At 52.7% G+C, this 16,370-nt stretch overlaps 1 protein-coding gene across 1 annotated transcript in view; it reads right to left on the bottom strand.

Annotated features, from left to right (window-relative positions):
- Nucleotides 1-8,338: 8,338 nt before the first annotated feature.
- The window catches only part of cmya5 (cardiomyopathy associated 5), a 76,944-nt gene continuing 68,912 nt past the window's right edge, over nucleotides 8,339-16,370 (bottom strand). The window contains exons 25-26 of the mRNA XM_079515933.1: nucleotides 9,109-9,285; nucleotides 8,339-8,635 (exon numbers count right to left, since the gene is read on the bottom strand). Of these exons, the coding sequence (XP_079372059.1) occupies nucleotides 8,380-8,635; nucleotides 9,109-9,285 (433 nt within the window). The 3' untranslated portion in view covers nucleotides 8,339-8,379. The remainder of the gene's footprint in view (nucleotides 8,636-9,108; nucleotides 9,286-16,370) is intronic.

Here is a 16,370-nt window from a genome sequence, read left to right as displayed (position 1 = left end):
GTCACCGCGTTGCCAGGTTGGGCGAGAGAAGGGTAAAAGGGTAAGTTCCATCATGTACTTGAAACCGAGCCCAAAAGATGTGATTATTACAGTCAGTGGTTCCCAAACTTTTTCATGCCAAGGACGGAGGACCCCCAAATTGACACTAATTATCCCGCGGACCCCCTTTTGAAAAGATATGCCAGGGACCCCCCATAAGAGAAGATTTGTACGGCTCTAGCAATGATTCTCAACGCGTTTAATTTCAAGGACCAGCGACATGCATTAGCCTACGGACCCCCATTTAATGGCACTTCTATCTCTGAGACCCCCATTTATATTAATAATCAATGTTAATTTAACTCTGCGAGTGTGCAAATGGAACCAAATCGACCCGTTAGGGTCCATTTGGTTCAATATGTATCACTCTCAGAGTTACAGACCCATAACGGTCCATTTGGATCCAAACTGTCATTTAGCTGGAGACCCCCTGGAACTCCCTCAAGAACCCCACTTTGGGAACCAATATCGGCCCTTTAATTGTAGCTCCGATAAAAAACAAAATATGCCCCTGTAGCCCTATAGAAACCAGAGTGCAGTTCTAACTCGATACAGCAAATTAACTGGTTTAAAAGTGAGTGTTTCAACCGGTCAGCCAAACGACATATCAGCAAATAAATAATAAAAGTGATATTACACTAAGTATAATAACTGGATAATACCCGTATAATAATACCCGTAGCAGTTTAGGGTTAGGGTTAATCAATCAATAAATCAATGAATCAGTTCTTGAGGCCTACCCCAAAAATCACAAAGGTTAAATTTGACCTTTGGGATACACAAATCTAACCTGACTCCGCCAGATGGGGCAGCAAAGAGTACACTGGGTTTCCCCCTCCTGCTCCCATCTGGGAACTCTCAGGCAGACTTGATGCCCGGCCACAAAACGGCCTGGCCAATCAGCAGCAGCTTCTAGCAGCTTCTAGCTTCTAGCTGCTGCTCATGTTTCATGATAAATGCATTTTACATATGTGATGTATTCCCATGCTTTTTTGTTCTTGCTTAATGTAAATCGCTCTGGATTAAGAGCGTCTGCTAAATGCCTAAATTGTAACTCTATATAGTAGGCTATACATTTGCTATTTAAAAGAAAATAAATGAAAATAATGGTGGAATAAACTGTCTTTACATGACAAAGTTTGAGAATCAATGAAAGGAGGATAAAATAGAGAGAGAGAGAGAGAGAGAGAGAGAGAGAGAGAGAGAGAGAGAGAGAGAGAGAGAGAGAGAGAGACCAGTCGAATGGGGTGCAGCGAGAGAGAGAGAGAGAGAGCGCAAAGTCACTTATAATAAGCAGACATGGCAACACTAGACGTCACGACTCGGGATGTACTGGGAGAGTTGCGGAGGATCACACTTGCGCCACGAAAGCGCAGGACATGCGCAGGACATGCGCAACACGATCAACTCTTTGAATGGGCGTTCTCAGTGGTTCTCAAAGTGCGGTCCGAGGACCCCCAGGGGTCCTTGTGAGGGTTCCAGGAGGTCCCCAGCTAAATCAGTTGATACAGCAGCATAAATTAAATCAGTTGATGTAGTCCATCCGATCCGATATCCATCAGTTTGTCTGATGAATTGAACATGGTGGACCCGGCTGTTGTAAACCAGTGTAATGCTCTATCAGTGTGTCGTCCACAGTAACAGTCTGTGTTGTAAACCAGTGTAATGCTGTATCAGTGTGTCGTCCTCAGTAACAGTCTGTTGTAAACCAGTGTAATGCTGTATCAGTGTGTCGTCCTCAGTAACAGTCTGTGTAGTAAACCAGTGTAATGCTGTATCAGTGTGTCGTCCTCAGTAACAGTGTGTTGTAAACCAGTGTAATGCTGTATCAGTGTGTCGTCCTCAGTAACAGTCTGTGTTGTAAACCAGTGTAATGCTGTATCAGTGTGTCGTCCTCAGTAACAGTCTGTGTTGTAAACCAGTGTAATGCTGTATCAGTGTGTCGTCCTCAGTAACAGTCTGTGTTGTAAACCAGTGTAATGCTGTATCAGTGTGTCGTCCTCAGTAACAGTCTGTGTTGTAAACCAGTGTAATGCTGTATCGGTGTGTCGTCCTCAGTAACAGTCTGTGTTGTAAACCAGTGTAATGCTGTATCAGTGTGTCGTCCTCAGTAACAGTCTGTGTTGTAAACCAGTGTAATGCTGTATCGGTGTGTCGTCCTCAGTAACAGTCTGTGTTGTAAACCAGTGTAATGCTGTATCAGTGTGTCGTCCTCAGTAACAGTCTGTGTTGTAAACCAGTGTAATGCTGTATCAGTGTGTCGTCCTCAGTAACAGTCTGTGTTGTAAACCAGTGTAATGCTGTATCAGTGTGTCGTCCTCAGTAACAGTCTGTGTTGTAAACCAGTGTAATGCTGTATCAGTGTGTCGTCCTCAGTAACAGTCTGTGTTGTAAACCAGTGTAATGCTGTATCAGTGTGTCGTCCTCAGTAACAGTCTGTGTTGTAAACCAGTGTAATGCTGTATCAGTGTGTCGTCCTCAGTAACAGTCTGTGTTGTAAACCAGTGTAATGCTGTATCAGTGTGTCGTCCTCAGTAACAGTCTGTGTTGTAAACCAGTGTAATGCTGTATCAGTGTGTCGTCCTCAGTAACAGTCTGTGTTGTAAACCAGTGTAATGCTGTATCAGTGTGTCGTCCTCAGTAACAGTCTGTGTTGTAAACCAGTGTAATGCTGTATCAGTGTGTCGTCCTCAGTAACAGTCTCTGTATTGAGTTGTGCTTGAAATGTGAAATTATACCCATTATTCTGCAAACTGTCAGTGGTGGGAAAAGTACTCAATTGTTTTACTTCAGTAAAAGTACCAACACTGCAATTTAGAACTACTTTGTTACAAGTAAAAGTACGGAATTGAAAATGAGTAAAAGTACAAAAGTATTGGCATCAAAATGTACTTAAAGTACTACTAAGTAAAATTATTCATATTGCAGAATGTCCCATTTCACAAGTTCAAAATGTGTACAAAATCTATTGAAAATAGCAGATCTACAAGCTCACAATGTGTCGCATTGTGAGCTTGGAGATCGACTATTTTCAAATGGCTGAAATGTAGGCTATAGGGTTGAAGTGGTTAATGTATGGTTTTCTAATAAAAATAGCGCCGCGCTATGAGCTTGTAGATCTGCTATATTTATATAGCCAAAGTATAACAATGCTTAAAACACCAAAAGGGGTTCCCGCCCAAAATGGGTTGAGAAACCAATGTGATCACTCAGAACAGAAATGTTTTAGTTAATTCAAAGTATCAATACCCTATTATAGAATAGTCGGTTTATATTTTGTTTATTTACCGGCTCAGTTTTATAGGATGAATACTAGAAAAGTGCCTCTCGGCCAGCTAGGAGTTCACCAGGATAGTTTAAAAAGCAGGTGGCGTGCGTGGTGCGTACATCCAGTTCACCAGGATAGTTTAAAAAGAAGGTGGCGTGCGTGGTGCATACATCCAGTTCACCAGGATAGTTTAAGAAGCAGGTGGCGTGCGTGGTGCGTACATCCAGTTCACCAGGATAGTTTAAAAAGCAGGTGGCGTGCGTACATCCAGTTCACCAGGATAGTTTAAAAAGCAGGTGGCGTGCGTGCATCCAGTTCACCAGGATAGTTTAAAAAGCAGGTGGCGTGCGTACGTCCAGTTAGGAGTTCACCAGGATAGTTTAAAAAGCAGGTGGCGTGCGTACATCCAGTTCACCAGGATAGTTTAAAAAGCAGGTGGCGTGCGTACATCCAGTTCACCAGGATAGTTTAAAAAGCAGGTGGCGTGCGTACATCCAGTTCCTGGTGCTGGACTAAGGTAGATACATACAGAGAAGAAAGTCATCAGGTGAGGGCCGTTCACGGCCGAAACGTTGTGTCTTCTTAACTAATGGTGTTTTAAATAAAACAAAACACTACTGGAGCAAACCCTGTGTGCCGACTACTTTCTTCACTTCACCAGGATCAGATCAGAGGTCTGTGATGTTTTGGACAAGATTATGAGCATTGCCTGTCATTTGATCGTTGTGAACTGAAATCGTCCAATGTGTTTCTTAGCAAACTGTAAATACAGTACTACGTATATAGCTATAGGCCTACCTAACACTTTATCATATAGCTATAGGCCTACCTAACACTTTATCATAAGGGACAAATTCATGCACGTAATTAAGGCTTAGTTCATGATAACTAATGCATCACCTATCATTCATGTATCATTAATTCCTTGTCTTCTTCAATCAGTTAATGCTTAAGTAACCCATTACTTGGCCATAGAGAGACTGTGTACCGATTTGTGTGAAGTTTGGACAAAATCTGTATATTGCACTGTCAATAAAAAAAAAAGTGTTTTGCAAAAATCAACCTCCTGGTGGCGCTATCACAGGCCCATGTGGGGCAGAGGTTCAGCTCTGGCATCCAGGGAGTGTGCACCCAGTTTGGTTGTGTTCACGTGCGTGCGTGCGTGCGCACGCGCCCGCCCGCACGCACGCACGCGCGCGCGCGCGCGCCCGCCCGCCCGCCCGCCCGCCCGCCCGCCCGCACACACACACACACACACACACACACACACACACACACACACACACACACACACACACACACACACACACACACACACACACACACACACACACACACACACACACACACACACACACACACACACACCACCCCCCCCCCCCCCCTTCGGCCTGGTGGAGACAATAAGTTGAGTTTCAACACAAATTGACTGTAATCAGGGTGGATGTGCAAATAGAAAAATATTCATTTTAATGTCCGACTGACCGACTCCACACGTCACTTTTACAAGACCGGGAAATGATCATAATTATCGTTCATCTGATCACACGTATTAAACAAAACAAAAAAAAACATTACATAATTTCCTGTTTACAAGGTTATTTACACCTGAAATCAAAACAAACAAACAGCCTTATTCACAGTCCGAGACGCTGAACAGAAGGTGCTACAGTAGCCTATATGTAGTAGCCTACAGTAGAAGGTGCTACAGTAGCCTATATGTAGTAGCCTACAGTAGAAGGTGCTACAGTAGCCTATATGTAGTAGCCTACAGTAGAAGGTGCTACAGTAGCCTATATGTAGTAGCCTACAGTAGAAGGTGCTACAGTAGCCTATATGTAGTAGCCTACAGTAGAAGGTGCTACAGTAGCCTATATGTAGTAGCCTACAGTAGAAGGTGCTACAGTAGCCTATATGTAGTAGCCTACAGTAGAAGGTGCTACAGTAGCCTATATGTAGTAGCCTACAGTAGAAGGTGCTACAGTAGCCTATATGTAGTAGCCTACAGTAGAAGGTGCTACAGTAGCCTACAGTAGAAGGTGCTACAGTAGCCTACAGTAGAAGGTGCTACAGTAGCCTATATGTAGTAGCCTACAGTAGAAGGTGCTACAGTAGCCTATATGTAGTAGCCTACAGTAGAAGGTGCTACAGTAGCCTATATGTAGTAGCCTACAGTAGAAGGTGCTACAGTAGCCTATATGTAGTAGCCTACAGTAGAAGGTGCTACAGTAGCCTATATGTAGTAGCCTACAGTAGAAGGTGCTACAGTAGCCTATATGTAGTAGCCTACAGTAGAAGGTGCTACAGTAGCCTATATGTAGTAGCCTACAGTAGAAGGTGCTACAGTAGCCTATATGTAGTAGCCTACAGTAGAAGGTGCTACAGTAGCCTATATGTAGTAGCCTACAGTAGAAGGTGCTACAGTAGCCTATATGTAGTAGCCTACAGTAGAAGGTGCTACAGTAGCCTATATGTAGTAGCCTACAGTAGAAGGTGCTACAGTAGCCTATATGTAGTAGCCTACAGTAGAAGGTGCTACAGTAGCCTATAGGTAGTAGCCTACAGTAGAAGGTGCTACAGTAGCCTATATGTAGTAGCCTACAGTAGAAGGTGCTACAGTAGCCTATAGGTAGTAGCCTACAGTAGAAGGTGCTACAGTAGCCTATATGTAGTAGCCTACAGTAGAAGGTGCTACAGTAGCCTATAGGTGCTACAGTAGCCTATATGGTGTATAGAACAGAATGTGCTACAGTAGCCTATACGGTATATAGATTTCTTTCTTCTAAATTTTTATCCTACGATTTTGCAACCAATTTTTTCACCCAGTGTCAATTATCTAATGTGATCCTGGGCGCTACACTCCCTCTGCCAACCTTTGCACCTGACAGGGGAGTTTCCCAGGCCGGACGTAACGCGTGGAAGGAACACATTATTCTGACCAGTTCCTTTCCCCACCATCAGGCGCCCCGGTTGGCCAGGGGGAGGTAGTTTAGAGACCACGATTACTGCATGTTTTTGACATGGGGAGGACATGTGAGGGTACCTACCCGGGGACACGGGGAGGACATGTGAGAGTACCTACCCTAGGGGACACGGGGAGAACATGTGAGGGTACCTACCCTAGGGGACACGGGGAGAACATGTGAGGGTACCTACCCTAGGGGACACGGGGAGAACATGTGAGGGTATACCTACTCTAGGGGACACGGGGAGAACATGTGAGGGTATACCTACTCTAGGGGACACGGGGAGAACATGTGAGGGTACCTAACCTAGGGGACACGGGGAGAACATGTGAGGGTACCTATACTCTAGGGGACACGGGGAGAACATGTGAGGGTACCTATACTCTAGGGGACACGGGGAGAACATGTGAGGGTACCTACCCTAGGGGACACGGGGAGAACATGTGAGGGTACCTACCCTAGGGGACACGGGGAGAACATGTGAGGGTACCTACCAGAGGGGACACGGGGAGAACATGTGAGGCTACCTACCCGGGGACACGGGGAGGACATGTGAGGGTACCTATACTCTAGGGGACACGGGGAGAACATGTGAGGGTACCTATACTCTAGGGGACACGGGGAGAACATGTGAGGGTACCTATACTCTAGGGGACACGGGGAGAACATGTGAGGGTACCTACCCTAGGGGACACGGGGAGAACATGTGAGGGTACCTACCCTAGGGGACACGGGGAGAACATGTGAGGGTACCTACCCGGGGACACGGGGAGAACATGTGAGGGTACCTACCCTAGGGGACACGGGGAGAACATGTGAGGGTACCTACCCTAGGGGACATGGGGAGAACTTGTGAGGGTACCTACCCTAGGGGACATGGGGAGAACATGTGAGGGTACCTACCCTAGGGGACATGGGGAGAACTTGTGAGGGTACCTACCCTAGGGGACACGGGGAGAACAGACTGTGCCACTGTGCCCCCGACCCTAGGGGGCGCCACCGTGCCCCGCGGTATAATATATTTGATAAAAGCGTAAAACTTTGAGAAGCTTTATGAGAAACAAGAGCACATGTTGTTATGAAAGGCAGAGAGACTGTCTCACTGCCTCAGAGAGACTGTCTCACTGCCTCAGAGAGACTGTCTCACTGCCTCAGAGAGACTGTCTCACTGCCTCAGAGAGACTGCCTCACTGCCTCAGAGAGACTGCCTCACTGCCTCAGAGAGACTGTCTCACTGCCTCAGAGAGACTGTCTCACTGCCTCAGAGAGACTGTCTCACTGCCTCAGAGAGACTGTCTCACTGCCTCAGAGAGACTGTCTCACTGCCTCAGAGAGACTGTCTCACTGCCTCAGAGAGACTGTCTCACTGCCTCAGAGAGACTGTCTCACTGCCTCAGAGAGACTGTCTCACTGCCTCAGAGAGACTGTCTCACTGCCTCAGAGAGACTATCTCACTGCCTCAGAGAGACTGTCTCACTGCCTCAGACAAATCATGACGATAAACACATTTTTTTGGGGCCAAACAAATAATTAGAAACAAGAACAAAAAGTGTACACAGTGTTGTACCCTGCCCCTTTACATTCTGACTAATAACAGTGTTGTACCCTGCCCCTTTACATTCTGACTAATGAAGCAATCAATCAATCAATCAATCATGAAATTAGGGGTCCTTGAAATAAATAAATAAACTAAAAAAGTTGCAAATGGTCTTGGTGAACTGGGGGACCACTAGGCCAGTGGTTCTCAAACTTCTTCACGTCAAGGACCCCCAAATCAACACCAATTATCCCGCGGACCCCCCATTTGAAAAGATATGCCAGGGACCCCCATAAGAGAAGAGTTTTACGGCTCTAATTTCAAGGACCCCCAGTTGGACATGAATTAGTTTACGGTCCCCCCATTGAATGGCATTTCTATCTCTGGGACCCCCAATTTATATTGTAAAATCAAAGTTGATTTAACTCTGAGAGTGTACAAATGGAACCAAATGTTGTACACAAATGTTGTACACTCTCCAAATTACAGTCCCATAAGGGTCCATTTGGTTCCACTACTATACCCCTGGAACTCCCTCAAGGACCCCTGGGGGTCCCCGGACCCCCACTCTAGCTGGTGTTGGTGAAATGGGGCATCTGGGGGACCATGCAGAGGGCCAGGCTGCCGGGCGCGTCCAGGCCCAGCGCGGGGTGACACGGCTGGGTGAAGCGCTGCCTCACGGCGGCCAGCCGCTGACCCGTCTGGGCGTTGTAGAAGGACAGGGTGCATTGTGGGTAGTCGAGCAGGACGCCCAGTCTCTGTGGAACCTCCCCCACGGACGCCGCAACGCACACGATGCCCGCGTGGCGCAGCTCCATCCTGCAGCTGAACACACACACACACACACACACACACACACACACACACACACACACACACACACACACACACACACACACACACACACACACACACACACACACACACACACACACACACACACACACACACACACACACACACACACACACGTGTAATGTTAGAGTCCCCAGAAGTGAACCTTTCAAGCCTGTTTTCTCAACTCGCTGTTTCTCTGCAAGACATTACTCTATAAGCCATATCTCCAAAACTGGTGGGTCAAACTGAACAACCAATGTCAATTTGAAGCTACGATTCCCTGCTTTCATATGACAAAAGAAAAAAAATCAATGACTTAGCCTCAGTCAAAAACTGTCACTATTGATCATTTTGTAAATTTGATAGCTGATTGGACCAATCAACTATCTATTGACCAATGGGAATCAGCGTCATCAGTGTTGGAGAGCAGTTATTGGCCGACATGGCGTGGCATAGCGTACCTGGAGGGCGTGGCGACACAGTGCAGACACCAGGAGGCGCTGTCGTCCCCCAACGGGCTGTCCCTATTGGCCGTCTCATAGACCACTCCCACTCGGTAGGCGGGGCTTCCCGCCACGCTGGTCTCCCAGTAGTGACACCCCCGCGCCGGCAGCAACTCCCCGAGAACGGACGCACACCTGGAGCGCACGCACACACACACACGCGCACCCACACACACGCACACGCGCACCCACACACACGCACGCACGCGCACGCACGCATTTTAACAATGTATTAATGTCCACACAGAGAAAATTGCATACAGGGACAGAAATAGTTCAGGTGCATCAAAGTTAACAGCAAAATCAAGGCATATGTCCTCAACTCCTCAGTCACGATAGATCAAGCATGTTTTTTTGCATCCCAAAACGCAGTTTATAGTTCAGGGACGCAATAAAACACTGACCTCTGCATCCACGGAATGCACTACTGTACTACTGTACTGTTTTTTATTCTAGGTTATTTTGCTAGCTTTAGTTATAATAATAATTTCTTCTTCTGTTTTCTACATGAATGATATAACCACATTATAAGCATATACAATGAAATGGGAGTTAAATGCTGGAATTTGTATAAATGGCAAAATAATATGACTCCTAACGTCGTTGAAGTGGGACTCATAAAATGTCCCTGGGACACATTTCTAAAAGACCATCCCTGCATCCTGGGACTCATTACATTGAAAACCTATTTACATCACTGTAAGTTAGAAACGCAACAACCAGTCCGTGGGTATGTCTCAGGCTGGACCCCCAGAGAAACCCCCTCCAACCACCAGTCTGTCCCAGACTGGACCCCCAGAGAAACCCCCTCCACAACCAGTCTGTCTCAGACTGGACCCCCAGAGAAACCCCCTCCAACCACCAGTCTGTCCCAGACTGGACCCCCAGAGAAACCCCCTCCACAACCAGTCTGTCCCAGACTGGACCCCCAGAGAAACCCCCTCCACAACCAGTCTGTCCCAGACTGGACATCCAGAGAAACCCCCTCCACAACCAGTCTGTCCCAGGTTGGACCCCCAGAGAAACCCCCTCCAACCACCAGTCTGTCCCAGACTGGACCCCCAGAGAAACCCCCTCCAACAACCAGTCTGTCCCAGGCTGGACCCCCACAGAAACCCCCTCCAACCACCAGTCTGTCCCAGACTGGACCCCCAGAGAAACCCCCTCCAACAACCAGTCTGTCCCAGACTGGACCCCCAGAGAAACCCCCTCCAACCACCAGTCTGTCTCAGGCTGGACCACCAGAGAAACCCCCTCCACAACCAGTCTGTCTCAGACTGGACCCCCAGAGAAACCCCCTCCAACCACCAGTCTGTCTCAGGCTGGACCACCAGAGAAACCCCCTCCACCCACCAGTCTGTCTCAGACTGGACCCCCAGAGAAACCCCCTCCAACCACCAGTCTGTCTCAGGCTGGACCACCAGAGAAACCCCCTCCACCCACCAGTCTGTCTCAGACTGGACCCCCAGAGAAACCCCCTCCACAACCAGTCTGTCCCAGACTGGACCCCCAGAGAAACCCCCTCCACAACCAGTCTGTCCCAGGCTGGACCCCCAGAGAAACCCCCTCCACAACCAGTCTGTCCCAGGCTGGACCACCAGAGAAACCCCCTCCAACAACCAGTCTGTCTCAGACTGGACCCCCAGAGAAACCCCCTCCACAACCAGTCTGTCTCAGACTGGACCCCCAGAGAAACCCCCTCCACAACCAGTCTGTCCCAGGCTGGACCCCCAGAGAAACCCCCTCCACAACCAGTCTGTCCCAGGCTGGACCCCCAGAGAAACCCCCTCCACAACCAGTCTGTCCCAGGCTGGACCCCCAGAGAAACCCCCTCCACAACCAGTCTGTCCCAGGCTGGACCCCCAGAGAAACCCCCTCCACAACCAGTCTGTCCCAGGCTGGACCCCCAGAGAAACCCCCTCCACAACCAGTCTGTCCCAGGCTGGACCCCCAGAGAAACCCCCTCCAACCACCAGTCTGTCCCAGGCTGGACCCCCAGAGAAACCCCCTCCACAACCAGTCTGTCCCAGGCTGGACCCCCAGAGAAACCCCCTCCAACCACCAGTCTGTCCCAGGCTGGACCCCCAGAGAAACCCCCTCCAACCACCAGTCTGTCCCAGACTGGACCCCCAGAGAAACCCCCTCCACAACCAGTCTGTCCCAGGCTGGACCCCCAGAGAAACCCCCTCCACAACCAGTCTGTCCCAGGCTGGACCCCCAGAGAAACCCCCTCCACAACCAGTCTGTCCCAGGCTGGACCCCCAGAGAAACCCCCTCCAACCACCAGTCTGTCCCAGGCTGGACCCCCAGAGAAACCCCCTCCACAACCAGTCTGTCCCAGGCTGGACCCCCAGAGAAACCCCCTCCAACCACCAGTCTGTCCCAGGCTGGACCCCCAGAGAAACCCCCTCCAACCACCAGTCTGTCCCAGACTGGACCCCCAGAGAAACCCCCTCCACAACCAGTCTGTCCCAGGCTGGACCCCCAGAGAAACCCCCTCCACAACCAGTCTGTCCCAGGCTGGACCCCCAGAGAAACCCCCTCCAACAACCAGTCTGTCTCAGACTGGACCCCCAGAGAAACCCCCTCCACAACCAGTCTGTCCCAGACTGGACCCCCAGAGAAACCCCCTCCACAACCAGTCTGTCCCAGGCTGGACCCCCAGAGAAACCCCCTCCAACAACCAGTCTGTCTCAGACTGGACCCCCAGAGAAACCCCCTCCACAACCAGTCTGTCCCAGACTGGACCCCCAGAGAAACCCCCTCCACAACCAGTCTGTCCCAGACTGGACCCCCAGAGAAACCCCCTCCACAACCAGTCTGTCCCAGGCTGGACCCCCAGAGAAACCCCCTCCACAACCAGTCTGTCCCAGGCTGGACCCCCAGAGAAACCCCCTCCACAACCAGTCTGTCCCAGACTGGACCCCCAGAGAAACCCCCTCCACAACCAGTCTGTCCCAGGCTGGACCCCCAGAGAAACCCCCTCCACAACCAGTCTGTCCCAGGCTGGACCCCCAGAGAAACCCCCTCCACAACCAGTCTGTCCCAGGCTGGACCCCCAGAGAAACCCCCTCCACAACCAGTCTGTCCCAGGCTGGACCCCCAGAGAAACCCCCTCCAACCACCAGTCTGTCCCAGGCTGGACCACCAGAGAAACCCCCTCCACAACCAGTCTGTCCCAGGCTGGACCACCAGAGAAACCCCCTCCAACAACCAGTCTGTCCCAGACTGGACCCCCAGAGAAACCCCCTCCAACCACCAGTCTGTCTCAGGCTGGACCACCAGAGAAACCCCCTCCACAACCAGTCTGTCTCAGACTGGACCCCCAGAGAAACCCCCTCCAACCACCAGTCTGTCTCAGGCTGGACCACCAGAGAAACCCCCTCCACCCACCAGTCTGTCTCAGACTGGACCCCCAGAGAAACCCCCTCCAACCACCAGTCTGTCTCAGGCTGGACCACCAGAGAAACCCCCTCCACCCACCAGTCTGTCTCAGACTGGACCCCCAGAGAAACCCCCTCCACAACCAGTCTGTCCCAGACTGGACCCCCAGAGAAACCCCCTCCACAACCAGTCTGTCCCAGGCTGGACCCCCAGAGAAACCCCCTCCACAACCAGTCTGTCCCAGGCTGGACCACCAGAGAAACCCCCTCCAACAACCAGTCTGTCTCAGACTGGACCCCCAGAGAAACCCCCTCCACAACCAGTCTGTCTCAGACTGGACCCCCAGAGAAACCCCCTCCACAACCAGTCTGTCCCAGGCTGGACCCCCAGAGAAACCCCCTCCACAACCAGTCTGTCCCAGGCTGGACCCCCAGAGAAACCCCCTCCACAACCAGTCTGTCCCAGGCTGGACCCCCAGAGAAACCCCCTCCACAACCAGTCTGTCCCAGGCTGGACCCCCAGAGAAACCCCCTCCACAACCAGTCTGTCCCAGGCTGGACCCCCAGAGAAACCCCCTCCACAACCAGTCTGTCCCAGGCTGGACCCCCAGAGAAACCCCCTCCAACCACCAGTCTGTCCCAGGCTGGACCCCCAGAGAAACCCCCTCCACAACCAGTCTGTCCCAGGCTGGACCCCCAGAGAAACCCCCTCCAACCACCAGTCTGTCCCAGGCTGGACCCCCAGAGAAACCCCCTCCAACCACCAGTCTGTCCCAGACTGGACCCCCAGAGAAACCCCCTCCACAACCAGTCTGTCCCAGGCTGGACCCCCAGAGAAACCCCCTCCACAACCAGTCTGTCCCAGGCTGGACCCCCAGAGAAACCCCCTCCACAACCAGTCTGTCCCAGGCTGGACCCCCAGAGAAACCCCCTCCAACCACCAGTCTGTCCCAGGCTGGACCCCCAGAGAAACCCCCTCCACAACCAGTCTGTCCCAGGCTGGACCCCCAGAGAAACCCCCTCCAACCACCAGTCTGTCCCAGGCTGGACCCCCAGAGAAACCCCCTCCAACCACCAGTCTGTCCCAGACTGGACCCCCAGAGAAACCCCCTCCACAACCAGTCTGTCCCAGGCTGGACCCCCAGAGAAACCCCCTCCACAACCAGTCTGTCCCAGGCTGGACCCCCAGAGAAACCCCCTCCAACAACCAGTCTGTCTCAGACTGGACCCCCAGAGAAACCCCCTCCACAACCAGTCTGTCCCAGACTGGACCCCCAGAGAAACCCCCTCCACAACCAGTCTGTCCCAGGCTGGACCCCCAGAGAAACCCCCTCCAACAACCAGTCTGTCTCAGACTGGACCCCCAGAGAAACCCCCTCCACAACCAGTCTGTCCCAGACTGGACCCCCAGAGAAACCCCCTCCACAACCAGTCTGTCCCAGACTGGACCCCCAGAGAAACCCCCTCCACAACCAGTCTGTCCCAGGCTGGACCCCCAGAGAAACCCCCTCCACAACCAGTCTGTCCCAGGCTGGACCCCCAGAGAAACCCCCTCCACAACCAGTCTGTCCCAGACTGGACCCCCAGAGAAACCCCCTCCACAACCAGTCTGTCCCAGGCTGGACCCCCAGAGAAACCCCCTCCACAACCAGTCTGTCCCAGGCTGGACCCCCAGAGAAACCCCCTCCACAACCAGTCTGTCCCAGGCTGGACCCCCAGAGAAACCCCCTCCACAACCAGTCTGTCCCAGGCTGGACCCCCAGAGAAACCCCCTCCAACCACCAGTCTGTCCCAGGCTGGACCCCCAGAGAAACCCCCTCCACAACCAGTCTGTCCCAGGCTGGACCCCCAGAGAAACCCCCTCCAACCACCAGTCTGTCCCAGGCTGGACCCCCAGAGAAACCCCCTCCAACCACCAGTCTGTCCCAGACTGGACCCCCAGAGAAACCCCCTCCACAACCAGTCTGTCCCAGGCTGGACCCCCAGAGAAACCCCCTCCACAACCAGTCTGTCCCAGGCTGGACCCCCAGAGAAACCCCCTCCAACAACCAGTCTGTCTCAGACTGGACCCCCAGAGAAACCCCCTCCACAACCAGTCTGTCCCAGACTGGACCCCCAGAGAAACCCCCTCCACAACCAGTCTGTCCCAGGCTGGACCCCCAGAGAAACCCCCTCCAACAACCAGTCTGTCTCAGACTGGACCCCCAGAGAAACCCCCTCCACAACCAGTCTGTCCCAGACTGGACCCCCAGAGAAACCCCCTCCACAACCAGTCTGTCCCAGACTGGACCCCCAGAGAAACCCCCTCCACAACCAGTCTGTCCCAGGCTGGACCCCCAGAGAAACCCCCTCCACAACCAGTCTGTCCCAGGCTGGACCCCCAGAGAAACCCCCTCCACAACCAGTCTGTCCCAGACTGGACCCCCAGAGAAACCCCCTCCACAACCAGTCTGTCCCAGGCTGGACCCCCAGAGAAACCCCCTCCACAACCAGTCTGTCCCAGGCTGGACCCCCAGAGAAACCCCCTCCACAACCAGTCTGTCCCAGGCTGGACCCCCAGAGAAACCCCCTCCACAACCAGTCTGTCCCAGGCTGGACCCCCAGAGAAACCCCCTCCACAACCAGTCTGTCCCAGACTGGACCCCCAGAGAAACCCCCTCCACAACCAGTCTGTCCCAGGCTGGACCACCAGAGAAACCCCCTCCACAACCAGTCTGTCCCAGGCTGGACCCCCAGAGAAACCCCCTCCACAACCAGTCTGTCCCAGGCTGGACCCCCAGAGAAACCCCCTCCACAACCAGTCTGTCCCAGACTGGACCCCCAGAGAAACCCCCTCCACAACCAGTCTGTCCCAGGCTGGACCACCAGAGAAACCCCCTCCACAACCAGTCTGTCCCAGGCTGGACCCCCAGAGAAACCCCCTCCACAACCAGTCTGTCCCAGGCTGGACCCCCAGAGAAACCCCCTCCACAACCAGTCTGTCCCAGGCTGGACCCCCAGAGAAACCCCCTCCACAACCAGTCTGTCCCAGGCTGGACCCCCAGAGAAACCCCCTCCACAACCAGTCTGTCCCAGGCTGGACCCCCAGAGAAACCCCCTCCAACCACCAGTCTGTCCCAGGCTGGACCCCCAGAGAAACCCCCTCCACAACCAGTCTGTCCCAGGCTGGACCCCCAGAGAAACCCCCTCCACAACCAGTCTGTCCCAGGCTGGACCCCCAGAGAAACCCCCTCCACAACCAGTCTGTCCCAGACTGGACCCCCAGAGAAACCCCCTCCACAACCAGTCTGTCCCAGGCTGGACCCCCAGAGAAACCCCCTCCAACCACCAGTCTGTCCCAGGCTGGACCCCCAGAGAAACCCCCTCCACAACCAGTCTGTCCCAGGCTGGACCCCCAGAGAAACCCCCTCCACAACCAGTCTGTCCCAGGCTGGACCCCCAGAGAAACCCCCTCCACAACCAGTCTGTCCCAGGCTGGACCCCCAGAGAAACCCCCTCCAACCACCAGTCTGTCCCAGGCTGGACCCCCAGAGAAACCCCCTCCACAACCAGTCTGTCCCAGGCTGGACCCCCAGAGAAACCCCCTCCACAACCAGTCTGTCCCAGGCTGGACCCCCAGAGAAACCCCCTCCACAACCAGTCTGTCCCAGGCTGGACCCCCAGAGAAACCCCCTCCACAACCAGTCTGTCCCAGGCTGGACCCCCAGAGAAACCCCCTCCAACCACCAGTCTGTCCCAGGCTGGACCCCCAGAGAAACCCCCTCCACAACCAGTCTGTCCCAGGCTGGACCCCCAGAGAAACCCCCTCCACAACCAGTCTGTCCCAGGCTGGACCCC

Source organism: Electrona antarctica, assembly GCF_951216825.1.
Source record: "Electrona antarctica genome assembly, chromosome: 12".
NCBI classification, from domain to species: Eukaryota; Metazoa; Chordata; class Actinopteri; order Myctophiformes; family Myctophidae; genus Electrona; species Electrona antarctica.
This window is presented reverse-complemented; position numbering and strand designations above follow the sequence as displayed.